The 26,034-nt window shown below is 48.4% G+C and overlaps 1 protein-coding gene across 2 annotated transcripts in view; it reads left to right on the top strand.

The window, feature by feature from the left end:
* The window catches only part of FAM135B (family with sequence similarity 135 member B), a 288,115-nt gene that overhangs the window by 168,692 nt on the left and 93,389 nt on the right, over positions 1-26,034 (top strand). Inside the window, exons 4-5 of one of the 2 annotated variants that reach the window (XM_034668650.1) lie at positions 17,812-17,951; positions 25,573-25,643. In XM_034668650.1, coding sequence (XP_034524541.1) covers positions 17,812-17,951; positions 25,573-25,643 — 211 coding nt within the window. The remainder of the gene's footprint in view (positions 1-17,811; positions 17,952-25,572; positions 25,644-26,034) is intronic. The other variant, XM_034668651.1, reaches the window with a different exon arrangement.

Genomic DNA, 26,034 nt, shown 5'->3' with positions numbered 1-26,034 from the left:
TTCGAAAAAATTCATGTTTTTGTTTGCTTCTGTTACAAAAATATTTTGTTTATCAACATGGCCCTGGTCTCAAGACTTCCCAGCACCCGTCCTCCTTCCTGCGTGGTATCAAGTCCCCCCACAGCCTGTTTGCCTGCCAAGTTCCAGTCCCAAGGGCTTCTTGCACTCCCCCACAGCCCCTGCTGTCTCCCCTCTGCCTGCTTTAACAGGATCTTTCCCCTCCGTGTGGCTTCTTCTCCCTTGCCCTTCCCTCTGCTTCCCCTACCTTCTTTTACTCTAGATCCTTCTGGTGTTGTACCAACCTGCAGACTTACCCCCCCAACACCCCAGACATTGCCAGTGTCACACCTACAACGTGCCTCCTTCCTCCCTTTCTCCACCCTTATACAGTGCAAATCACTCACCAGCAGATTATGAGGTCCCCCAGGCTGGGGAATTTGATGTCCATATTTTTGGCTGCCATACTCTCCTGCAGAACGAAGTGGGCACTCGGTAACAATGTATGTAATGCTTGCATGAGCAGACTGGATTGCTTTCCCTCAGGCCATGGTAGGAGGGAGCCTAATGGAGAAATCCGCATTGATTGGCCGTTCTGTTCATTTGCTGCATAATGAATACAACTATGTTACTTCAATGTTTCACACTGTTCATTTTGTTACATAAGTGACCTCCCTGAGCATATTACAAAGAAGGCTTAAGATATCATTGACTACTATCTAAAGGCAGGACCCCGCCCCTTCCCAAAGAAAGCATTACTCACTTGCTGTATATCCTCTGCCTTCTTTTTATTTCATGCTCTACTCACCATCAGGTACTATGTAGATGTTGGGTTTTCTTACCTGTACAAAATCTGTTCACATGCTCTGTTGGGGGCCGCGGGGTCTTGCAGTTGGCTTGCACCCAGCTCCCCAGAGCTGCTCCTCTCTTCCTGGGTTTAGAGACTTCACCTAGTAGCTTAAAGCTGGCAATGGGTGGGACTGGTTGCAGCAGGAAATCCGCAAACACGAGAAGCCTGGTGTTTTGAAGGCCGCTTGTTAATGCAAGTACCAGCATGCCAGTCTTTGGGGGGCTTTGGTAAATGGAGATGACTCCGTAAGCATTTGTGTGCACACCTCCTTGTGCAAACATGTGGAGAGCTTCTCTAGGGGAGATAGCAACAAGCCCCACCAAGTCAGTCTCAGGGTGCGCAGATTTAATTTTTTTTAACAATGACTGCCAAAACTGCATCTCACTGGGCCAGTTTAAACTCCCATCCGTAGCGTATGAGACTCTTTCTCCCCGCACATCTAGAGGGGTGACACCTAGTATCGTTTTCGTTTGCATCTCCCTGAGGTTGACCCATCTTTTCACGTGGGTATTAGTCCTTTTTATTTCCCCTTCTGTGAATTTCCCATTTATGACTTTTGTTTCTTTTTCTTTGGGTCATTTGCTCCTTTGTGATGCAGTTTTGCTCCCTACCTCCAGCCAAACACATCTTCCAGAGCAATTCTTTGATCTATCTGGTGGAAAATCTCTTCTCCTGGGCTGTAGCTTGTCCTTTAACTTTGTTTGTAGGTAATTTTTGTCATAAAGAAAGTCCGACCTTTGAAGTCTAATGTATCAAAGATTCTGCCTATTATCATGTTCCAGATGAGCTCTGCTATCACACCGTTAGGATTTATTCTTCCCAACAATCTGAGGCTGTAATGACACTCCCATTTACAGGAGGAGAAACTGAGGCTTAGGGAGGTAAAGGGTGGGACAGGATCTGTGCCTGGGTCTGTTTGGCCTCATTATCACTTTGCTTCCATCCAAGGCTCCATGCTGCTACTTTGGGGCACCCTTGGAGCCCCTACCAGCCGCTCCCAGCACCTCCTGCTGACTCTGCCTGCCCGGCATCTCTAACTCCTCACGGGGCATGTTTCAGTCACACAGATGTTCCCTGCTGGGGTCTTCTTGTCTTTCCAGATGGTCCCCTTGGGTCGGCCTTAAAATAGCACCAGGCCAGCTCTCCTCCCCACGTGCCTCAACTCTGGTCCGTAAGCAACGCCTCGTTTCAAATTCCAGATGTCTAAGCTTATCCTAATACATCAGTCTCTATCCTGTGGACCTTCACTTTCTGAGGCATGAAACGTGCACTGGCCCTCTGGTCCCCAGACTGTGGAGGTCTGTATCAAGCTGTCTGAGTAGGCACTCCGTGTCTGGATGAAAGGAGGTGACACCTCTTTTCTCTCCTCCATTGGAAGAGGTACGAATAGAGACTGACTTCCCAGCAAGGGCTCTTTCCAAACATCTACACATACGCTTTTTCCATTCTTGCTTCTCCACCTGACGCATGTGACTCGACCTAACTGAGGGTCAGGAGCCATGGTTCCCACCCTCTCCCTCCTGAGCCTTGCTTTTGAGTCTGGCCCTTCACGTTGGTTTGAGGGTTGGTCGTGGCCCGTCAAACTTCACTTTCAATAATCCATAAAATTGGTGGGTTTTATATGTTAACCAACTGGAATTTAAATAAAAACTTTTAAAAATGCAAAAAAAAAAAATCCAAATTAAAAAAAGAAAAGAAAAAAACCCATCATGGAACTTTAAATCATTTTAAACAATTAATGATGTAAAAACGAGGCCCTTTGTTTCGTATATGATAATTGAATATTATAATCAGAGATCCGTAATGTCAAGTGTATGAAAAGCTTTCATTAAAGAATCTTGCTGCTGTTAAGAAAAACAGTTGTTTTCATCTTTAGACCATGAGCTCCCCCACTCAAATGAAGTGTGCCATATTTCCTTCAGTCTTGATTTTTGCAGCATTTAGGGCATTATAACTGAAGGATCACTTGCGTTTTTTGGGTTTTTCCCCATAGTATAGCGTAAGTTCCAGGAGGACAGAAACTCTCGCTTCCTTGCTGCACAGGAGCCAGGGACCCGTCTCCCTTCCTCAGGGCTTCCTGCTGAATTGGTGGATAGATGGGCGGATGGAGGGATGAGAGCGAATGACAAGCTCTCACATCACTCCAGATGTCAGTGAAAGAGCCCTTCCTCTCACCTCTATCTGTTTGAGAGCTTCACCTGGACACACACTCCCCAGTATTGATTGCTTTGGTTTTAGAGCAGGTCAGGTCGATATTGTTAAAGTTTAAAGCACAATAAAAGTCATGACTCCTGAAAATGAATGTTCTTGTTTATCTTCTTTGAAATAAATGTACTTCACCTCAGTTTTCTGAAGTACGTACCAATGGCTGACCCACATTTTTATGGATCGGTACCAATGACACTAATAAATTTCTGTTGATTGTGCAGCTGAATATACCAGCCACTGTGCTTAGTATTTTGTAAATATTATAAGTCCTCTGAACAATCTTTGGAGGAAAGTACCTCTGTTCCTATTTTCGAAGGAGGAAACAGGATCTCAGAGAGTTTATAAATGAGTGGAGTCAAGGAGTTGGGTGTTTCTGAGTCATTGCTGTAGTTGGGTTATTCATATTTTTTCCTCAAGTGGATAACTAGACTTCTCTCTCTTTTTGTAATTTTTTGTAATGGTCAGGCGAGAAGGAAATGAATTTTTTCAATTAAAAATGTTAATGAGTCAATAGCTTTATGCTTTTGTCAAAACTAATAATACATATTTTTTAATTCCACATTCAACAAATATCTATCAAGCAGCTACTGAACGTGCTTTAGGTCTGTTTGAGCAGAAAGAACCTAGTGGGCACCCAGGACTTAGTCTAACATAGGAGGGGGCCATTTTTATGCCCGCTAATATCACAACCCTCAGAGAGGTGCATTGTGGAGTGAGAGCCTGTAACTATGGGTTTGACCCTGTGAGTGAGATTAGAAAACACTTCCTGGGAAAAGAGATGTCTGAACTGAGGGCAGAAGGGTGAGCAGAAGTCAGCTGGGTCCTCAGGGAAGGGAAGCCCCACTGTGGGTGGAGGGAACAGCATGGGCGCCGCTGATGGGGTGACAAGGAGGGACTGACTGGCCAGTGTGGGTGCAGGGCAGTGAGTAGGGGAGCCAAGGGTGAGACGAAGACAGAGAGAGGTGGGGAGGGCAAATGGGCTTTGAGGAGGTCATGAGGAATTGTTTCCCTTTACCCTAAGAGGTGTGGAAAGATTCTGAAGGCTATTTGCATATTGGAAACATTCTTCTCTGGAGACATGGTGGGGAGTCAGTCCACAGGAGGGCCAGGTGGAGTTGAATGAAGTCCCTCGGTGGGCCAGGTGAGGGGTGGGGAGAGCATGGGTAAATCCACTGGTGGCTGAGATGGAGCGAAGTGGGAGCGTTTGCTGGGGCATTACATTTGGGAAGTGAGGGAGAATACAGCAAGGACGGCTCTTAGATTTCTGGCTTCCATGAGAGACCGGATCCTAGAACCACTTACTAAAATAAGGAATCTTGGAAGAGAAACCAGCTTTTTAGCTTTTTTTCTTTTTTGTTCTAGTGTGAGACAGAAAAGTTTTTTTTTTTTCCAAGATTTTATTTTTAAGTAATCTCTACACCCCACGTGGGGCTCCAACTCATAACCTGAGATCAAGAGTCGCAGCCAGGCGCCCCGGAAAAGTTATTTTTGAACAGGTTAAATGTGTGATGCCTTCAAAAATCCAAGTGGGAAGTTTCAGGTAGTCAACTAACTGTACAGGTCCTGAACTTAGAGGAAAGGTACGGGGTTAGGGACATAAATTTCATTGAGTGGCTGTGTGTTACATTCCATTTTATGTACTGGACTCAGAATGGAAGCAGGCAACCTTACTGGTCTCTTAGGGCTACCATTCTCGTTGGAGGGAGAGACCGTCAGTAAGCCTCAGTGGTATTGTGCTTTGGAGCAAAACAAACCCCTGGAAGGGAGGTAGGAAGCACCGTGGAGGAGTGTAGGCACCCCTGACTTTCAGAGAGGAGAAGCTGACCAACATGGCAGGGCCATGGGAGTGTTGAGCCTGACATGGGCTCACACTTTCCTTAGAATCTGAGCAGTGTGTTGGTTCCTCCCTTGGTGGTGATAAGGGGCCAGGAACCAGGTTTTTGTTGTTGTTGTTTGTTTTGTTTTGTTTTTTTGTGGGAAGAAGGGAGATTCGAAGAGAGAGTGGGGTCATGAAGAGCAGAAGCCACCAGTAGACATTGGTTGGCTAAGCTCCTTGCTCCCACAAGGGGGGAGATAGGGTAGTGGCGTGGGGGGGCTTGGAGTTTTGACTTCTGTATGTATTTTAATTCTAATGAGAGAAAGTTGATGGTATTTAAAAGCCATTGGGAAGGAACTAGTTTAGGAGAAGCTGAATATGTAAATTAAGAAGAAAAAATAATTGAAATAGTCATTAGAAGTTTACTTTTTCTCTGGCCCGATGCCAAATGGCGTGGCTGTTGAGATGAGCTGCAGCGTGACCCAGCCCCAAAAAACTCACCCAGACGTGTAGACCAGCAATGCCAGGACACTGGGTGGCCCCGAGGAGCGTGGAGCCATGTGTTTGGCAGCCCAGCATTGGGTGGGGCTGGCTGCCCAGGACGTCCAGCTGTCCCCCTGTCCCCGGACCCCGACAGCTTACACTGGCCAGGGGATAGCAGCCGTGGTGTATAAACCGCAGGCTGGCAGGATTGCCTCCTCGCCAAGGTGGAGATGGGAAGACAAACGAGCATGACTTAGCAGGCCATCTGGTGATTGAATCTAAAGCTGCAATAATTGATTCTGAGGACGTAGGCCTAGGTGTGCATTGATTTTTGGAGCCAACTGGCTAAGGTTGGCTGACACCCAGGCAGGTGGTGCTGTGACTTTCAGATGCTGGTTATGGAATTTGCTCGGACACAGAGGCATTGAGAGATCCTTGGCAAGAGCCCTTCAGTGCCCCAGTGAGCGTCAGGGCAGGATTCTTCATCTCCCTAAGCCTCCTAGTTCCTATCTGTGAAATGGGTTTATAGAACTATGTGATTTTCTTTTAGCTGTCAGCCCCCACTAGGGTTGATCATGGTCCCCAGGCTAACCCTACCCTTATTTTGCTAGTCTCCTATTGAGCATTTAGTTTATTCAAGTACTCACCTAGGTCACTGGGAAGACCCAGATGACTGGCCTATTGTCTGTGCCTTCACAAGGCTTGTAGAGGGTGGAGACACTGGCAGTGGGTGGGTGGGGACAAGGTGATTCCAAGGTGAATAAATAGAAGTTGAACCATATGGGGCACAACAATGGTGTAAGGACAGAAAGACGAAGTGGGGGTAGGCGTGTGTTTTTAGTAACAATAACTACACCAGTCATTGTCTTATCTACCACAATGACCCTTTAGAAGAAGAGGGTTACATGATTACTTTACACATGAAGAACATTAGGCTCCGGAGGGTAAGTAATTTACAAGTGAATGGAGAGTCTGAAGTTGAATGCAGATCGGATTTCAGAGCCTGGCTGCTCTTAACTACACTGAATGGGAACATCTCCATGAAGAGGTGACATTAGAAAGGTCATTGAGACATGGGCAGGATTTTGAGATGAAGATGAGGCTTTCGATTCATTAAAGAATATTAATTGTGTGCCATTTATGCCAAGCGCCTTGTTAGACGCCAAGAGCACAGTGGTGAGCGACGTGCTCTGCAGGCTTCGAGGAGCCTTCAGTGTAGTTACAGAAAAACACAGAGAGCTGTCTGTCTGCACGATGGGTGTCCTTACAGGCTGATGCAAAATGTTCCGGGGACAGAGGAGGGGGCAATTATCCCTGCTGGGGCTCAGAGGGAAGAACTTCCGAAGAAGGGACAAAATGAGGAGGGACTTGATGGATGAAAAGCAGAAAGCTAAGTGGGGAAAAATTCCAAGGAAAAAGAATATTCAAAAAAGATTTCTAGGAGGGGCCTGTGTGGCTCAGTCACTTAAGCGTCCAACTCTTGATTTAGGCTCAGATCATGATCTCAGGGTTGTGAGATACAGCCCCATGTCAGGGTCCACGCTCAGCACAGAGTCTGCTTGAGATTCTCTCCCTCCCTTTTCCTCTGCCTCTGGCCCTGCTCGCACACACTCTCTCTTTCAACACAAAAATAAAATTTTTAGATATACATGTATAAATATATTTGTGTGTATATATATACGTTTACAGATTACCCACTTGGGGCAAGCACTATGCGAGTACCTCTGAAAATTATCAGTAAACAGGTGTAATCAGGAAGAACTTGTGTTTGGCATGGTGGAAGTCACTATGAGCTAATACCTCCTGACCTAAAATCATAATTAAGAAAGTGAACATTGAACAATAATGTTCATTTATAGTGAACCGTAGACACTCGTTTCTATTGCCTGGCTCGATGTTCATGACCACTCTGTAATTAGAGATTACACCTCCATTTTACAGAAAGCAAAGGAATTCAAAGAACATTATGACCTTGTACTAAGGAAAAATGTAGACTCTAACCCAAGCTTTTCAGTGCCCCCTGCCAGGTCCCAGCAGCCTCTAAAGAAGCTCTTGAATGTTCTTCACACCTTCTTGACACATCTGTGTAGTTGACCAAGCAGACTGTATTTATTGATCATCTCTGATAGGTTAGGAGTGCAAGATTCAACAGGTGATTCCATGGAGGAAACACAATGATGATGGTCTTTGTTAAGAACGGGGGCTGTCATGAGTTTAAGTCCTGCTCGGGTCCTGGATTCTCAATATTTTTGATGAGTGGTGTGTGTGTGTGTGTGTGTGTGTGTGTGCGCGTCTGGGGGAGCAATGGATGGAACGATAGCATGTTCTGAATGCTAAGTAGTGTTGAAGAGTAAATGCATGGCATCCAGAGGTGAGGCCATTGCTCACAGCGAAAGCGTTTGAAAGAGGTCAGAAAGATGGAAAGGGATCAGTTCCTGCATCAGGCCCTCAGCTCCTAGTCCCTGAAGTGTCGACACCAAATAAGCAGGAGTTTGCTGCATACGCTCCAGCTGTGCCCGAGACTGGTCCAGCTGTGGGTGGGAGCTGGCAGGGGCAAGGGCAGATGTGCAGATGAAGAAGGATCCCAGAGCTTGGTCAGGATGTGTGGTAGCAACCCTTCTGTCCTGCACTTGCTGCGTGTGGAGTTGAAGGTCAATTGCCAGGCTTGGTTGGGGCCAGGTGTGAGTCAGGGAGACCCATCGGAATCCAGATCACCGGTCAAGCTGGGACTCTAAGGCGTGCAGGCCAGCGGGAGAGCCTGGGGGCCTTGAAAGACAGAGGAGGTCTGAGTTGGAGAGGGGAGCACAGGCCCTGGAGTAATTCCCAAGTTCACACATGGACAGACTGCACTTCTGTGGCATTTGGCACAGATGTCCTGCAGCAGGACAAGACGCTGATGGAGGGAAGGGGAATGTGCAGGACCATCCGTGTCCTGGAGGACCAGCTCAGGCCACTCCAGGCCGCCCCGGGGTTTAGAGGGAGGAGGTGATGGATGAAAGATGGGGGCTGAGAACGCAAAGCCTGGCTGCAGGAGCAGGTCTCAGCCAGGATGGCCGGGCTGACCTGCACGTGCAGCGAAGGTGCCTTGTTCGCTTGAAACAGGGGCAGTATTCTGCCAGTGCTTCTGGCGCGTACAGTTGTCCTTGCAGCCCCTGCCCTAAACTTTCCGAGCGCCTCACCCCCTTGGCTCGTGGGCCTGGCCCCTCCCCCAGATCCTCACATTCCCTCCAACCCATAAATTGAGGAGGTATGCCCAGCACAGCAGATGGCCGGCAGGACCCCACTCATCACTCTTCCTGGCATGTCTTCTTCTTCTTTTTTTTTTTTTTTTAAAGATTTTATTTATTTGACAGAGACAGCCAGCGAGAGAGGGATCACAAGCAGGGGGAGTGGGAGAGGAAGAAGCAGGCTCATAGCGGAGGAGCCTGATGTGGGGCTCGATCCCATAACACCAGGATCATGCCCTGAGCTGAAGGCAGATGCTTAACGGCTGCGCCATCCAGGTGCCCCCCTGGCATGTCTTCTGATCGGTGGGCACCTGCACTAGCTGGCTTGGAGCATCCTGCCCCCTCGCCCAGCTGCAGGCGCGGCCAGGTGTCTGCCCTGATGAGCGGGATGCAGGAGTGCAGTAGGGAAAAGTGAGGCAGAGAAGGACAGGGTCCAGGTGAGAGTGCCCTGGGATGGGAAAGAGCTCTACTCATTCATGGCTTAAGGAGGGGCAGGCTTGGAGGCAGGAGGGGGCTGAGGCTGCTGATCTTTCTGGACAGGTCAGACCTGGCTCAGCCCCAGGCAGCAGGGCTGGCCCTCCCTCTGGAGGGACCGTCCATCTCTGTGGAAGGAGAAGGCAGAGTGACCACCTGCTCTCAGCTACTTGGCAGTGACCCTGGGGCGTCCCTGGTGTTGTGGTAGCAAGTCACAGCAGCCTCCTACGTCCTGTGGCTTCCTGTCAAGGCCGAGGTCACCGTGGGCTTGGAAATGGCTCTGTGCTCTTTGGAACATATTGGCTACCATGACTGGGCTTGGGCGTGGTCTTTGCAGCTCCCACAAATACTCAATTAGCTGCAATTGTGGTTGGTCTTCGTTGTCCTTGGGAAGCATATGGCTGAGGCAGATAGATGGCTCAGGAAAGTCGGAATCACATAAACAGTGCTCTTTGTCTCCCATTTGCTGTCTCCTAATGACTTACTAACAGAATGGGTTTCAGGATTAGAAGACAGGGCCTTATACCCTTCGCAGAAAATCCCATGTTGTGCCTTTCAGGTGTGCTTGGAGCCTGCTGTTTGCAGGGGAACGTGGGTCAGTGTGGGTGCCGGGCCATCGTGAGGACGTAGCAGGAAACAGAGCCAGCTTCTGCAGCCGGCTGTTCGAGCTGACGTTCAGGTCACTTCCACAAGGTTTATTAAACGCCGCTGCCAAATTCTCAGGGATTAGGTCACTTGGAGCTTTGGGCAGCCGCGCATTCTATAAATATTTGCCAGGCCTGGACACTGCACGAAAAACCAGCTCTATGCTCAGCCCTTGCCTTGACTGCAGCATCCATGCTGATCATTTAGGACCTCGATGTTATTCCGAGCGCCACGAGGGGTGACGTCCGGTTTATATTTTATATTAACAGACACAAGCGTGGTAATAGAAGCATGTTCAATATTGAAAGAAAATCCTAAAATGACAGAGAAAGGATTAGGTTAATCAGAACCACATTTTGAATGTGAATTTGCAGGATTCGCAGATGATTGGCGAAGGGGGTGGGAGGAGAAGGAATCAGATGACCAGGAAGCATTGTGGTATTATGGGTAAGAGCGTGGGGGAGAAGCACATTTGGGACACAAAAGCAGAGGTTCTGTCTCGGGTATTTAAGTTTAGGGTGTGTATCCAGCATCAAAGCGGTGTCTGGGGGCTGAGGGATCGTGCCCACCCCCTCAGCAGAGAGATGGGACTAGCGTCACACGGGTGAACACTCTCCGCTTCTAAGTGGTATATAAAGTGTTGGAAGTGGCTAGGGTCCCCTGGGGAGGGAGAAGAGCCCATAAAGGGGAAAAGATGCGGGTCTAAGACCCTGATGGGGGTCTATAATGTGGAGAGGTGGGAGATGCAAGAGGAGACATCCTATGGCATTGAGGGGGAAGCAAGGTGGCCAGCAATAAAAAGCCATAGTTATTGTTATTTTTTCCTCGAAACTGAGGCTGGGGGAGTTAAAATTCACCCCAAATCTCTCAATGAGGCCATAGAGACTCTCCATGCTCCTCCATCTTTGCAAACAATTCACCCCTGACCTGGTGCAAGCCTGCTCTCTCTCCAGAGCTGAGGGCACTTGAGGATTCCCCTTGCATGTCCCCTGAGAGTTTTACAAGAAGCTGGTGGAATTCTGTTGTGAGTCCTTTTTACAGTCACATCCGCGACACACTGCTGTCCACGTAGCTGCACCTGTTACATGTTACCCCCGTGCCCCCTTTGCTCTCACGGGTTGTCTTTTTCGATCTCCCCAGCCCTGGAGGAAGGGGAGGAAACTGAGGCTCACACCTGTGAGCAAGTTCATTGTTCACAGGAACACAGAAGACAAGTGGCAGAGCCCAGGGCAAATGCAAGGCATTTCACTCAGCTCCATTTCTTGGTCTTGCAAAAGCAGGAGGCTGTGTACTGGACTCTGCCATTGAAACGCACAGGGAAGCACCCGAGTTGGCTGGATGGTTAGGACAGGTCGGAAGGAAGCCAGGTGGGTCACTGGAGCCTCTTAGAGGCGACCTGCTGGCCTTTTACATTTGAGATTAGAGAGCTGTGCATGTTACTGGCTAACAGAGTATTATCAAGTGCTGGCCTTACCGGGCTGCCTCTAATAGGTCGCCATGGTTATAATTAAGTAATTAAGCCCGTTCCGTGTAGATGGGAGAAGCTCACTGCTGAATTGCTGCGGCAGCCCCTGTTCATTTTTGGTAGGTTAAATGGTGTTTTTTTCTGCGTTCTTAGGTTTAGTTTCTGTACACATGAATTTCTGCCAGGCCGTGGTATCTGCTGCGTAACTTGATTCTTCATGCAGAGTAGGCTAGGAGTCCGATATCCTGGGTGCTGGAACTATTGCTGGCATTCAGAGACTTCTGGGCGCCCCCCCCCCGCCACTTTACCCCTCACTCATTAATAATGATGTCATGCACAGGATCCGTGCATATCCGTGTCCCTATAGGCCACTGTTCCATCATTCTAGGACATCACTTCTTCTGCAAAACACAAGTGATGGAGTAGTGTGAGTCCAGCGAGGAGAGAACGAAGTTGAGAAATGTTGGAGAATATTCCTTGTCGTTGTGGTACCATCAACAGTGACTGGCATCATGTCCACCATATGGCCTGTGTGGTTGTTTAGTTAAATAAGACATGAGTGAATAAACAAACTTATGGATGAAAAGATGCAACAAAAGCACATGATTTGCAGTCCTCGATGTACCATCTTCTATATTTGATGCTGAGCATGTAACTTCACCTCTGTGGTCCTGAGCTGCCTCGTGAGTAAAATGAAGACTCTCATACCCAAGGTCAAGTGAGATAAGGGATATAAAGTACCTAGAACACAGACTGATCCCAGGCTAGCTTCTGTGGAGCAATTTGCAACGGGTGAAAAAAATGGGTGAACAATTTTGTATTTATTAATAGCTTACAGAGAAGTGATGTTTCCAAGCCATGTAGCTAATAAGTAACAATGTCCGTGCTCAAACGCAGTTGATTGTACATAACTTGCCGCCCCAGTTGAGATTGTTAAGTAGGCCATGTAGATGTTGCAAATAACGCAATGTATCTGGAGAGATGAGAAATGCATCCAGACAAGGAGAAGTCTGTGGAAATGAGCAACAAATTACCCATTCCCTGCTCCAGGGACAGATGTGCGAGATGGATACACCCCAAAAGGAACTCTGATTGTCCATTTCTGAATCCCACTGTCTTGCACAGGACCTGACACATAGCAGGTGGTTAATAAGGATTTAAGGAATACGTGAACATGTTTTATAGCAAAAAAACACAGAAACGTATTAATCTGGGATTATGCGTAAGGCATAAACTCATATCCTTGCTCATTAAAGCAAAGTATTCACTATTCCGTGGGCATCCCGTCTTTTAAGTAGAAAGGAAGAAAAACGTTTCTATTTTTTCAAAAGGCAGTACAAATGACAACTAAGATATAGCCTTTTATTGATGTCACCAATATGATGTGCTTAAAAAATTGAAGGTACGAGTACATTCACGTCTCTTCAGATATTCCACAGAAGTGCTTTTGTATCTGAATGTTCTGTTAGCAGAAATGCTAGCCTGCTTCCCCCGTCTCACATTGGCTGAGGAGCTCTGGGATTACACAATAAAATGGAATCCTGTTTTGAAAGCCAGGCTAGGAAGGAACTGATCTTTCTCTTGCTACGGGGGCTTCTCATGGGATACGGGTGTTCTGTTGAAGGGGGTTCTTTAGAGTTTCAAGAGGCTTTTAGACTCAATGGTGAGCTCCTTGCTGGTTCAGGCATCTGCATAGGGCTTGGGGGCCCTGCCTCAGGACTTCCAGTGATCACTTTTTAGGTGACACTTACATGTTCAGCCATTGCTATTCAAAGCCCAACCTTTGTGCCAAGGTACATGGATCTACAGAACTTTCCAGCTCATAATGTAACCAAACCAACCCTTCTACTCATGAACCCTTGGGCCATTGTGAACATCCAGAGTCATCATCCTTGGGTCCAGCTTTCCTCAAGCTACCTTTATTTCCAGGAAACGGTAGTGCCTTATCCATACACTATGTTAACACCTCTTTGTTTGGGTAAAGTTTATCCCAGTCCAATGGGTCTCCCCACTTCTGAACTCCAGAAAGAGTCATCAACGCCTTGGCTGTTTGCTCCCAGGGGTTATACTCTCCCTGCATGATTGTTTTACTTGCAGTCTTGTGACAAGGGTCTCCAAGGAAAGTTGCACTTTGGAGGAATCACAAAAGGGCATGGCATACCTCTCTAGCTTGACAATGAGTGTTCCCTGGTCCTACCAGCCAGAAAACACTTAAGTGATACAGGAAGTCCCTCTGGTCATTCTCTAGAGAAACGGGGAACATCTGCGTCAAGGTGTTTTTCTTTTCTGTCTATTCTTTAAAACTGTTAGAAAACATAATATTTTGGCTTCAAGGTGACTTTCTGTCCTTCCTAGAAATAGCCAGCAAACCACCTGGCCTAAAGAATCATTATCATCTTCATCGTACTAGGAAATCGGCTTGGGTTTCGAGAATTTCACAGTCAAATGTACTCCTTTACTCCTCATCACATCTGAGTCTCAGATTCATTACAGAAATTAAGCAGGACAGGATTCTTGCCTTATTTAAGCTCAGATTTAATGGGTTGCCCAAGGCCATACCGTGAGGAAGGGTGGAGTGAGGGAGTTTAGAAAGTAATTTTGCTTTACTGAAAGAGGTCCTGTTTTATTTTTTTTAAAGATTTTATTTATGATTTGACAGTGAGAGAGTGAGAGAGAAAGCACAAGCAGGGGGAACAGGAGAGGGAGAAGCAGACTCCCCACTAAGCAGGGAGCCGAATGTGGGGCTCTATCTCAGGACCCTGGGATCATGACCTAGACAAAAGCAGATGCTTAACCCACTGAGCCACCCAGGCACCTCTCTATCCTTTTTTAAAAGATTTTACTTATTTATTTATTAGAGTGAGAGAGAGAGAAAAGAGGTCCTGTTTTAGATAAGGAAGCCAAGGTCCTGACATTGAGTTGCCCTTAATCTAACTTGGCTTTTCCATCTCCATGAGCTCTGACATGTTGCGATTCTCACGTTGGAATATGGCCTGGGTTTGAAAAAATTCAGGGATAGCTGTTCAGCATCTTCTTTGGTCAATAGTCCACATCTCACCCAGTTGTCTCCAGGCCTGGAGGGTTGGAAGGAGCCTCCCAGAGTTTTGACTGTTGGGCACAAGCCTGATTCTCTGGGGAGCTCCTACGTGCAGGCAGAGCCATGGCCACGTTCTTGGAATTAGTGGAGTCAATGCTCACGAGAGAGGCGCAGGCTTGCACTCAGGGGTGGATGGCCCATTATCAGATAAACAGCACCCACAGTCTGTAATCTGCACTCACAGAGGCCCCTGGGGCTGGTGGGGAGCCCAGAAGAGGGAAGGTCGTCCTCCAGGTTGTAGACATTTAGAGAGAACGTAGATACGCAGATTGTTGCTGTCACTTGTTTGTGTGTGTGTGTGAGGAAACTCAACAGAACCTAAAAGTCTTCTTACTCTTGCCTTCTGGCCTGGAATTCCAGATTAAGATGTTTGAAACACACTCTTTGATTGGTGGGGGCCGTGAAGGGGTCCCTCTGCCTCTGCCCTATTCTCTTTCCCCTGCTCCCCCCCTCCTTTTCTTTTCCATTCCTTTTTCTTCCTTTTCCTACCTTCTTTCCACTACCCTGTTTGCCCTTAACATTCCAGCTGTCCTTGGAGATACTCATGCGTCGTACCAACTCTGACACACACAGAAGCAGACAGATATTTGGGGAGACTCTAGTCTATGCCTTCTCATTGGAGCACTTGAGTAGAAATCCAGTTACCAAACAAGTAAAACCATTCTAAAGAGAGGTGTGGCTCTTTACCCCACAGCTAAGAAAGGGCAGCATCCAGAATTTCCCCAGGGTCTTTAAGACTAGAGAGAGCATGCGTGTTCCTCATCTCTCGGTGCCCAGTGCTGGGGCATACAAGGAGGCTGAGCTGGAGTAAGAGCCTTCTGTTTACCAAGGAGGGCTCCCTAAGATGAGCTGGAGAGCCAGTACAGGGAATTCCAGGGAGAGACCTTGCAAGGAGAAGAAAGTCCCATTTCCTTCAGAATGTCAGGACGAGGGAGCCAAGATAATGGGCGAGGTATCAGAGTGTGCATTGTCCTTGTTGAGGGAGGAAACCCAGTGGGAACAAAGCAGGCAGGCACCATCTCAGCAATGCCCATAACCCCAGAGAGTGTCCATGATCAGTGAGCCCTCCTTCGTAAGAAGGCACCTGTTTTATGCCCTACTTAACAGTGATTAGAAAATGACACAGGAAGTCCCAGAGGCCCTAAGAAATGCCTCATCCTGGGCCTAAGGGGGGCACTTTGGGATTTGCTGATCTGTAAATACCATTGAGTCCTGTGGTCTCATTTGTCAACCTGCTCAAAGTCAGAGGAGTTTAATCTCCCATAGAAATGTGGCCAGTGGGCGGTGCCTGGGTGGCTCAGTTGGTGAGCATCTGACTCTTGATGTCGGCTCAAGCCATGACCTCGGGGTCATGAGATTGAACCCCACGTCAGGCTCCATGGTCAGTGGGGAGTGTGTTCAAGATTCTCTCCCTTTCTCCACCCCTCCCCCTGCTCACATGCATAGCCCCCAAAAATAAATTTTAAAAATCTTAAAAAAGGGACGCCTGGGTGGCTCAGTCAGTGAAGCGTTTGCCTTTGGCTCAGGTCATGATCCCAGAGTCCTGGGATCAAGTCCCACATCGGGCTCCCTGCTCAGTGGGGAGCCTGCTTCTCCCTCTCCCTCTGCTACTCCCCCTACTTGTGGTCTCTCGCTCTCTGTCCAATAAGTAAATAAAATCTTTAAAAAAATATCTTAGAAAAATATGTGACCAGTGGAACTGTATTCAATGGAGAATTCTCAGACCTTTTTCTAAGCACAAAGGGTCATCCTACTGCAGACTGCACACCCAGTATGTGCTTGGTCTAGGGATCTTGATTTATTTTATGCTCTTTATGTCTCTGCGGATCCCAGGAGGTCAGGGTGGATATGCCCATTTTTCACATGGAAAGCTGTGGTTACAAGGGGTGATGTCACTTGCCCAAAAAGACCGGTGATTGAACTGTTTTGCTGTCTGTCCCTCCTGGTGCTAGACGGCTCAGTGCTGCTCTGACCTTCAGAGTCTTTACCCCATCCGTCCTCTGCCATGGTGTCGGGCTGGCTGATACATCAGCTGGGCCTTGACAGTGATAGAGAAAGGGCCGGTGCAGCAAAGAAAAACAGAAAGACATTTGTGCGCAAGGATCACCTCTATTTAAAAGCCACATCAATTTGAATCCGGCGGGTCTAAATAGGTCTGCATTAGCCTGGCAATTCCATTGCCTTCATGGCGAAGTGCAAATTAGAGCAGGCACATTGGAGCAGCCTTGGTAATGACCTGAGATTTTACATGTTTTTCTTCCCTCCTCCGAAGCTACAAGGCAGGTGTCAGCTCGGGTGTCACTGCACTGGGGGGTGAGAGTGACCCTTTGTTCCTGCTTCCTGGGGATTCTTCAAGCCATCTGAGGACGATGCACACGGCACTTGAGCTGTTTTTCTTTGCCGGTTGCACTGATTTTTCCTGTTATTTCCTAGGCTTTCTTGGCAAACATGCTATTTCATTCTTTCTGTAGTGATTTATAGAGGAACTGCCTTTTGCTGGGAGGTGGATGCATTTTATTCTTCTTGGCTATTAAATAGAGAGACGGGAGGATGAATGCACACGGAGCCCCTCACATCGCGAACACCAAGACTCCTGACTCTGTCCCTTTGAGCCGTGGTCTCTTTGTCTGTAGTGAAGTCTTCCCTAGTGATTTCCTGGAAGGGCTGAGGAAAAGTAATGTATGTGAAAGCATGTTGGAAGCTGTCCAGTATCACACTATTCTATGCCTAGGTACTATTTGTGTAAAAAGTACTATTTTATGAATAGGTAATCATTGCCTTCTATTATAGAAATACTAGCGTTATTTATTTGAGAGTATTTTTATATTTTCCTTAGGGTACAGTTTTTGTGTTAGGTGGTCCTGAGAAATTCACCTGTTTGCTTTCCATCACTCTGGTCAGCAGATGTGGGCAAGTCTCCGGTCATCATTGGATAGAAGTGTCTTCCTGAGGTTGGACTCAACTTGCAGGCAATGTTTAGGGATGAGGGTATATTTAGAATGCTTTGGAAGCCACAGAGTCGAACAAGTTCCTTTGAAAACTTGATGTCTAATGTCATTAGAATACACTTACCTGAAACTTAAGACAGAGTGTTTTCCACATCATACATGCTATGTGAACGACATTTTCAGGAGGGAGATTCTGTGGGCGCTAGGAATTCCTTGGAGAAGGAAAAGACGTTTCTGTTCTTGTTTCTCTGTTCTTCTCTTCCTCCCTGATTTCCGGAGAGGAGGATTATGGAAGGCCTCATAGAGGAGGGGACATGTGAGCAGGTGAGAATTTAGCAGGCACTGGTTTGCAGCTGAGGAGTGCTGCGTGACAAGGTCATGTGGTTTGTAAGGGGTCGGTCAGATTCTTCTGAGATGCCAGCCCAGTTCACTCAACTGAAATCTTTGTAGGATGGGATGTCATTCTTCTATGGTTTTAATCTTTGGACAGCACCATGCATTTGGGGGCCGTTACCTTCCTTGAGCTGGACTGACGTGGAGGAGGCTGCAGGTACAGGACAGGCCTGGGGTTCATGGGCTCCTACTCGTTCTTGTTTTGCAGACAGCAGCAGCCTGCAGTCAGCCTGCGCCCATGAGAACGCCGTGCATAGCCGGGTCTTTCAGATCTTATACAGGAATGAAGAGGTCCCCATAAATGACGCCGTCATCTTCCGCGCTCATTTGCTCTTAGATGGAGAAAGGGTAAGTCCTGCAATCCACCTCCAGCCACAAGTGATTTGGTAGCCATTGCTGGGTAAATGGTAAGTGAAGGGGAAGCCATAGATTTGCTCTAAAGCCCAACAGGGATTCATGACTTTAGAGAACCCATGCACTTACTTATTTATTCTTTTTTGGACTTGTTCTTCCATTCATATGCTTCCTCCTGCCATGTTCTGAGCAGTTTCCTTTAGCTCACTGACGGACGCTTTGATTCATTCTTCACGTGCCCGTTTGCTCATCGGTTCTGGGGCTCCATCAAGGAGTCAGTCAGCAGGCACCTGCTAAGTATATGCTTTGTGCAGGGCTCTGTGTTGGGCCCTTGGATGGGGGCCAAAGCTGCAGAAGGCAGCAGGAACTCTGCCCAAGAGGGATTGGGAATTTCGTAGGAAAACAGGTGTAGAAAGCACCACCCTGCTGGGTGACGTGCATGACACTGGCTGTGTGTACAAATAAACAAAGGCCCCAGGATGGAGAGGTGAGCTCTGTGGGAGGCATCGATGGTTCCATCAGGGAGCTGGCTTCGAGTCGCACAAACCAAGAGTTCCTCAGACGGAGAGAAGTAGAAACGGCACCTCGTGCATGAAGAAAAGCCCAGACACCTTGGGGGTCTCATTCCATTTGTGGGAAACTTGATTGAAAATTCTCTATTCCTCAGATGAACACATTTCAAAGGAGTATCTGAAGTCTAAGCCGTTGCTCCCACTTCCCCAGTCCCACCTCCGAGCCCCATCGCCGGGTCCCGGCTGCTCATTTCCTGCTAGAATATCTTCAACGATGTGGAAGTGTATTCCCATTTTAGGGAAGTCAGATTAGACGCATGTCCCCCACTCACATTCCTGAAGTGGCGTGTGGAACAGCTCCTGCTGGCCAGGTGATACCTTCCTCCTCTCATGCCCCATGGCTTTCCATCCATATCTTCTGTGGTCTGGGTGGTGACCAGGCTCCACTGTGTGGCTGGAGGTGAAAAACTGTCACTCATTCTTCATTCATCCATCCACCCATCAATCCATTGGAGATTTATTGAGTACTGACTCACACCTACTATGGGCTAAAGCTAGAACAGTGAACAAGAACAAGAAAATATCCCTGGTGTCTTGGGGCCTATATTTTACTGTTAGATCACTACATTACAGTGAAGTCAGATACATAAATCATGTCCATCCTGTCCCTGAGTCTCCCACTGCTGTGGGCTCAGTTACTCATCTATAAGATGCACCCACAAGGGCAGACGAATGGGAGTTGGCACCCCTGTTGGAGGTCCTGTGAGGCTATCACTGGACCCAACGTGGATGAGAATGCATGGCAGGCCCACCTTGCAAGGCCTCTGCCCTTCACACGAGATGGAGCTGATTCCCTGGAGGACAAGGGACAGGCAGGGGAGGCCTCCCTGAGAAGTCAACATTGAGCTGAGACCCCAAGGCCGAGGAGCCAGGCATGCTGGGAGCTCAGGGAGACAGCATCCCTGGGAGAGGGCATGGCAAGGACAAGGGCCCTGGGGTGGGAAAGAGGTTGATGTGTCCCAGCAAAGCTTAAGCCAAGGTGACTTGCACAGCGAGTGGAGGGAAGGAGCAGGAGGCGAATTTGGAGAACTAGTTGCGGCCAGACTTGGTGTTGTGGGCCATGCGAGGGAACGCGGGGCTTATTCTTGGGTGATAGGGAGCCGTTGATTTCATCAGAAAGGTGAAAGGGCACGGTGTTTATCTTAAGTTTTGCCCCTCATCCCCCACCCCATCAGTGAGCTTCTCAGGGCTGGAGTTCCTCTCTTTTGTCTTCGCAACACCGGTGCCTACCATAGGATTCTGTTGGAGACGTCCAGCAAGCGTGAGCAGATGACTTAGTTGGTGAACGAACGATCTGAATTTGGAATCCCTCTTTTTAGGGGCTTTGTAACCCCCTTCTTTCCAAACAGAAACGAATATCCCCAGGGTGCCCTATGAGCCTTCAGTTACCCTGAGCCCCATCTTTCTTGTGCTATCGCAGTGACTACAAACACTTTATCTGTAATTAAAATCGAAGAGACCCAAACTAGCTTCTGTGAGCTGTGAGCTGGCCCCCCTCTCTACCTTCCCCACCTGCTGTGGACCCCGGAGCTGATTGCCTTCTCTGCTCAGTAGTAGCCTTACCTTCTGGTTTCTGTTTGGGTTCAGAGGCCTGGAAGTGATTGCAGGAAGGAAGGTGAGTGGGGCCAGAGTCTTCATTCCTCAGGCTCCTTCCCGCTGGGTCAGAGAGGGCTGCTTGTGCGGTGTGCTAGAGCCTGGCTGTGCGAGCCCAAAGGTATACGTCTCTTTCCACCTCCCCATTCAACCATGTCACATGGGTAGCTGGAAACGAGTTGTGGTGGAAATATTTGCACCAGAGAAATCGGCAATGCTGTAAATCAGGGTTTTTAATTTTCTTCCTGAGAGCCTGTTGTTAAACCTTTAACCAAGGTCTCCGCTTAGGTCAGGGGGCTCACTCCACGTAGCTTTCTCTCCAGTTCTGATCACCACTCCCTCAGCCTGCATCTCCTGGTCCAGGGCGGCACGGACGTCCTGCGGTGACCAGCCCCGACGCACGGGCCCTCATCTGTGGCTTTCCATAAACCTTCCCCATACCCTTGTGAATCATCTCTTTCCTGAACTGCACAAATTCTTCATTTTGACTGCATCATCTGCTTCCTTCCTGGGCCCAGTTTAGGAAGAGAGCTCAGAGGTTATTTTGAGTGTTAAGGAACTCCAAATTAGGCTATGCGCTCACACCAGGCTCATCCGGATTCTGGCAAGAGAACATCGCTTTACCTCTCGTAGACCATCATCCTCCGGCATGTTGACCTCAGAGCCCCTCCGGCCCTGGGTTGGGTTTGGGAGGCTGGGTTTGCACGTTGCTCAGGTGTCTTGGTCATCTTTCCTCTGAATTTACCACATGCTCCCGCCCCAGCAGTTTGGGGCCTTTCCCAACACCCAAGTTCAGCTCACGTGAGGTTGTAACAAGCCTTGGTTTTGAGGTTGAACAGGGAGTCCCTGTGACGGTACATAGTGCTTCCTTCCTCTACCAAGTCAGTCATCTCTGCAAGCCAGCAATTTGTTACAGTGTTGGGGTAACACAGACAGCAGCAAACAATGCTACAGTTTATCACTATACCCAAGGCAGTGACAATTAAAGGTAGTTAGATATGTACATAAACATTGTATATTGAGAATGGATGCATTAGTCCTTTCCCAGTGAATATCTGCTGTGTTTGACAACCCAAACACTGCCTACAGCCACTTGGCCAGAGTCCGTGTTCCCGTATGCACACAGCCCGTCATTGTGAACAGACACATGATGGCTACGTGTCAAGCACACTGTTGCACGTGCTATGGGAAATACAGGCACGAAAATTGTGTCCGCACTGCGGGGGCATGGGTCAGTGTGAGACATGAACATGGACAGAAGCCATCCCAGTCTAAGGCATAAGACAGGCTGTTTTCATGACGGTTGCAAAGAGTGAGTGTGAAGGTAGGATGACTGTTTTATTTATATACACTCTGTGTAATCACTCAGAGGATTTGGGAAGGCTGACAAAATGCATAGAATAGTAAAAGAAAAAAAAAAACAACAACAGAGTTAGCCAGAGTAGAGGAAAAACACAAGAAGGGGGTGGAAAAGCCAGGAAGCCCGGGATGAATGTCATAGACCAAAATACACAACCATGGCGCTGGACGTTGCTAATGGCAGTCGACACACTCAGCACTCAGCTTCCCGGCAGCCAAGGCAAAGAGGGCAGTTCTGAACAGCAAGATGCTCAGTGCCCTGAGGAGGAAGAGGGGCAGATTACATCAAATGGTCTTTGTCAACAAGGTTGCATTTTTATAGGCTTAAGAAAGAAAAGCATTTCTCAAAGTGGGATTCCTTGTACCCACACCACAGAACCCTGGAAAACTTGTTCAAAATGCAGATTCTTGAGCCTGTCCCAGACCTAGGGAGCTGGGCAGAGGGAGTTGATTCAGAGTTTTGAATTTTTACAGAATGCATGGAATTCCCACAGGAGGCTGTGAAGAGCTTTCGAGACCGAGGGTAGCGTATTGAGGGCAAGGAAAAGCAGCAAAGTAGACGGCAGATCTGGGGAAGAAAGCATCGTTCTCCGTGGGGTAGGAGGCAGTGGAGGGGCGAGGCTGGACAGGAGAGCTGAAGACTCAGCACGCTGCCCCGTGCATACCTTGCTGAACCCTGAATGCTTACCTGTTCTAAAAGCACAGGTGCCCTCAGGAATCAGAAAGAGGAGAGCTGGGGTTTTGAAAGGTCCATCTGGCGGGAATGTGGAAAGTGGGTCCCAAGCTCCAGGGCGGGAGGCAGTGCTCTGGTCCACACGAGTGTTCTCGAGCACCATGCGGAGGCGGCAACAGCAGGGACTGGTGGAAAGCGTGAGCTATATTTCAGCCGAGGATATAGCACATCCTGTGCTCAGGAACGTTCATGGGGAGTTGATGGTATGCTTTGGACATGAAACGGGCTTGGGGTCCGCTGACAGCCCAGGGTACTTGGGAGAAGACACTATTTGTTTTGGGGAGCGATAGGAATTCAGGTCGAGTGATGATAACACCCATATGACCTTAACATGAGCAGACCTTGTGTTTATTAGGCTGTGTTGTGTGGCAGGCACTGTGCTGAGTGCTTTGCTTGGGCGATCTCATCGAATCATCACTGCAGGGCTGTGGTGTGTGTCACAGATGACGATACAGAGACGTGGAGAAAGTAAGGAATCTGTGCCAAGTCATGCCGCTAGGAAATGGTAGAGCTGAGATTTGAACCCAGGCAGTCCGACCAGGCCATCTGTGTTTACAAGCAGTATGCAGGCCCACCGTGTGGGGTGGGTGTAGGGAGGGTCCTGTGGTGGCGGGGGGAGGCCCACAGTAATTTAGAAATAACAACAATAACTAATATTTGTTGAGAATGGTCTTTGTTCATATTCTGTGCTCAGCCCTTTGTGTGCAGTGGCTGTCTAAGGAATAAGGGTAATATTTTACCCTCGTCTTCCAGATGAGAAAACCAAGTTAGACAGGTTGATTGGCCCAGCGTAGAGCCAAGAAGGGCACCCATTATAGCTTGATTTCCAATGTCTCCTTCTTTCCCACCTGGCTGTGTGGCAGCTTAGGAGAGAAGCTAAGGATGGAGGGGAAGACGTGCGAGTCATCGTTATGAGGGGTGTTGAAACCAACCAGGGAGAGAACGTGAACCCCAACAACACAGATGAGAGAAATCACACAAAAAGGCCAAAGAATCAGACGAAGCCTTGACCGAACCTGGGCTGTGGGACTCACTCACCTGCTGACCTTGGGAAAGTCGAATTGGGAGCTCACTTCTACACTGAGCCTCAGTGTCCTCGTTTGTGAGTGGGGACAATATTTCTGAATTCAGTTTTCTCCACATTGAACAAGACAGGCTGGGCAGTGGACTGCTCCCCAGGAGCTGCTCTGCAAATACTAGCTCCTGTTACTATGCCCAGTGCCGCACTACATGGCTTCCTGGCGCTAAACATTGACTCTGAAAGGGAGGCGATGTCTTTAACCGAGTAGGACAGAGCAGTGGAAGGGCATGAGTTCAAACGCATATGGACACGTGCATGTGCAAATGTGTGTGTGTGTGTGTGTGTGTACCCTTCTGCACGTGCCCATGTACGAGTGTGTGTGTTTGGAGGGAGGGGAAGGCAGCCAACAGCCTATGATGAAATCAGTGGTTAGAGTAGCCAATGACTTCATTCTGGAGCCTCTTGGAATTAAATTATTGAGACATCAGCGAGGTCATAGCCAGGCTTAATCTAGGCACAGCTCATCCGGGCCCAGGATTCCTCTCCTGGTTCCAAAGGAATTGCAGCAAGTTTAAAACTGGAGCGTACGGTGAATTTTTGCTAGCCGGCATGCTCAAGAGCTGGTTAGGGAGGCTTACTTTGACAGTCTCGCTTCCTAGGAATGGGTGGCAATAGGCTCCGTTGCTTGGGTTGTGTGTACGAAGCAAGGTTTGTGATTATGCAAAACAAAGCTAGAAACGGAAGTTATTCATAGCACTTGGATCCAGCAAAATGTTAACTTTTATATGCTTTTTTTTTTTTCTGAACAAATTTTAAAACCCTGGGGACCTAAAGATAAATTCCATCCATATGTCTCTGCCTGAGTTATGCTTAACCGGGAACGTGCTTCCAGAGAAGACTTTGGGTAAGAGATTTCCACCCTTGTGGGATGAGGACATTTTGCGAAGAAACAAAACCCGAAAGGAGTGGGGGTGGAGAAGAGCTTTATTTATTCCTCAGGATACATGAATACTTTCTATGTGGCAGGCTCTATTCCGGGAGCTGGGGATCCAGAATGAATTAAGACTACTCTCTCCCTTAATGGTGACTGATTACTGTGGACATGAGGCAAGAAAATGGCCAGGGGGTTTAGCCACAGGCCAGACGGGGATTGTCAGTTAATGCAGGGAGCCTGACCCAGATGAAACTTCTAGATGCCAGCCCTGCATTGCCAGATCCAGGGATTTTTTTGTTTTAATAGAAGCTGGAAATTCGCAATAGAAATGTGAAGTTGCCTGATTTTTGGATGTTTGCCATTTGTGAGTTGTAACTTGCAGCTTTGTGCAGACTGAACAAATTGTGTCTGCAGATACAGTTTGGATCACGGGCTTCCAGGTTAGGAATCTGAAACAGTTGTAATAGGAAGCATTGAATGCTGCGATGGCAGTTAGAAACCAGGGTTTTGTGGGTTGCAGGGGAGAAGGGCTCCGGCCAGCCTGGGCGTGGGGAGGAGCCCGAGTCCTGGCCCAGGAGCACAGTGCTTTCCTGGGCTTCTCCACTGAGCAGGGGTAGCGTTGGGATCTGGCATTCGGCAAGCAGCCTTCCTAGAGGTGGGGTGATGGTGGTCAGTGTGGGAAAAGAAGTACGGGGGAAGCTGGCAGGTAGAACAAATAGATCCCTTTGCAAAATGATGAAAATAGGAAAGTTACAAAGGAGAGCAGGTTGGATAGGACCTGAAATGCCTAAGTGTCTCAAAATGTAAATGGTTGAATGTAAGGGACCTCAAGACGGAAATGAAAGGTCTGCTTTCTTAGGAAGCTGAGCCACCTGGGAGAGAGACTTCACTTCCCTGAGTGTCAGCGTCCTCCTCTGGGCACCTGGATGATGGTGCCCATCAGACGGGCATGCCTGAGGGCAGAGATGCTGCCCCCTCCAACACCACCCCATCACTAGCCAAACGGGGTTTCCCCTGGTCACATTCACAGCTCCCCCCTTCCCAGAGCAGGTGCCGCCGAACATTTCTCTCCTGCCTAAAAGGATTCCAGATCAAATCTGTTGGGGAAATAAGGTTCTCAGAAGTCCTGAGATACAGCAAACTCGTTTAATGTTTTTTTGCACATTCGCTTTTTCCTACATTTGACTACATAAATCCCTTCCTTCTGTTTTCCTGGTAATCCTCGCAGATCTCCCCTTCCACCTGAATTCCATGGAACATGCATAGGGAATTCCGCTTTACGAACAAACGACATTAACCTTGTGGCGAGGTGCTTCTCTTAAACTTTGAGAAATACACCAGCCGCAATTTTGATTTGGGCCAGATCTGACCCCTAAGTCCCTCGCACTGTGTTTCTCTTGCAGGTGGAAGAGGCACTAAGTGAGGTGGATTTTCAGCTCAAGGTGGATCTGCACTTCACCGACAGCGAACAGCAGTGAGTGTCCCTGACCTCTCTGAGTCGTAGTCCTACGGCTTCCTTCCTCCGACCCTTCCCGCCTCTGGGGCGCGCCACGGCCACGAACCTCAGAACACGGCTCAGAAACCCGCTTCCTGAGCAGCTGTACAGCCGCCCAGCCACAGGGCTGGGGTGTCCACGTGGTCATGCCCACGGCACGCGTTTTAGGCCGGTCGCTCACGTGCTGTGCGCACAGGAAGCAGCCTGTCGGCCTGCCTTCCTTATCTGGCACCTTCTCATCTCTGACACCTCCGTTCATTTCAGTGCAGTATTATTTTCATTAGGTCTTTAAATTAATGACCCTACGAAGCGGCCAGTCTCAAGGCTCCTTCTGAATCCGAGGAGATTGGGCTGGGATTCTGCGTCTTTG

Source organism: Ailuropoda melanoleuca, chromosome 9 (assembly GCF_002007445.2).
Source record: "Ailuropoda melanoleuca isolate Jingjing chromosome 9, ASM200744v2, whole genome shotgun sequence".
Lineage (NCBI taxonomy): Eukaryota > Metazoa > Chordata > Mammalia > Carnivora > Ursidae > Ailuropoda > Ailuropoda melanoleuca.
The sequence above is the reverse complement of the archived record's forward strand: the minus strand, read 5'-3'. Positions and strand labels throughout refer to the sequence as shown.